The 331-nt window shown below is 40.5% G+C and overlaps 1 protein-coding gene across 1 annotated transcript; it reads left to right on the top strand.

Moving 5' to 3' along the window:
• Window positions 1-71: 71 nt before the first annotated feature.
• On the top strand, window positions 72-326 carry LOC113473770 (cathepsin L; the record flags this gene model as incomplete). Its single annotated transcript, XM_026833224.1, has 1 exon — window positions 72-326. A coding segment is annotated over one exon (255 nt), but the record flags the coding sequence as incomplete, so codon positions are not given.
• Window positions 327-331: the final 5 nt, after the last annotated feature.

Here is a 331-nt window from a genome sequence, read left to right as displayed (position 1 = left end):
AGTCAGTCAGTTACACAAGGGGCTGTATATATTTAGGATTTCCGTAAATATATGGTATGATTCAATGAAATTTGTTTGTGTTTCAGTTGACCCACGGCAAGAAATACGAGTCGGACATTGAGGAAAACTTCCGTCTCAAGATCTACATGGAAAACAAGAGAAGAATCGCTCAGCATAATGCTTACTATGAATCTGGCAAGGTGTCCTTCAAACTGGACATGAATCATTTTGGTGACATGGTAAGTCCTGCCAGGTCTTACAAAGGCCACAGTTATAATAATTCTCTCTCAGGACAAGAGCAACCGGACATACAAAAACGGACATAACGGAC

This window comes from Diaphorina citri, unplaced genomic scaffold (assembly GCF_000475195.1).
Source record: "Diaphorina citri unplaced genomic scaffold, Diaci psyllid genome assembly version 1.1 scaffold89529, whole genome shotgun sequence".
NCBI lineage: Eukaryota > Metazoa > Arthropoda > Insecta > Hemiptera > Psyllidae > Diaphorina > Diaphorina citri.
This window is presented reverse-complemented; position numbering and strand designations above follow the sequence as displayed.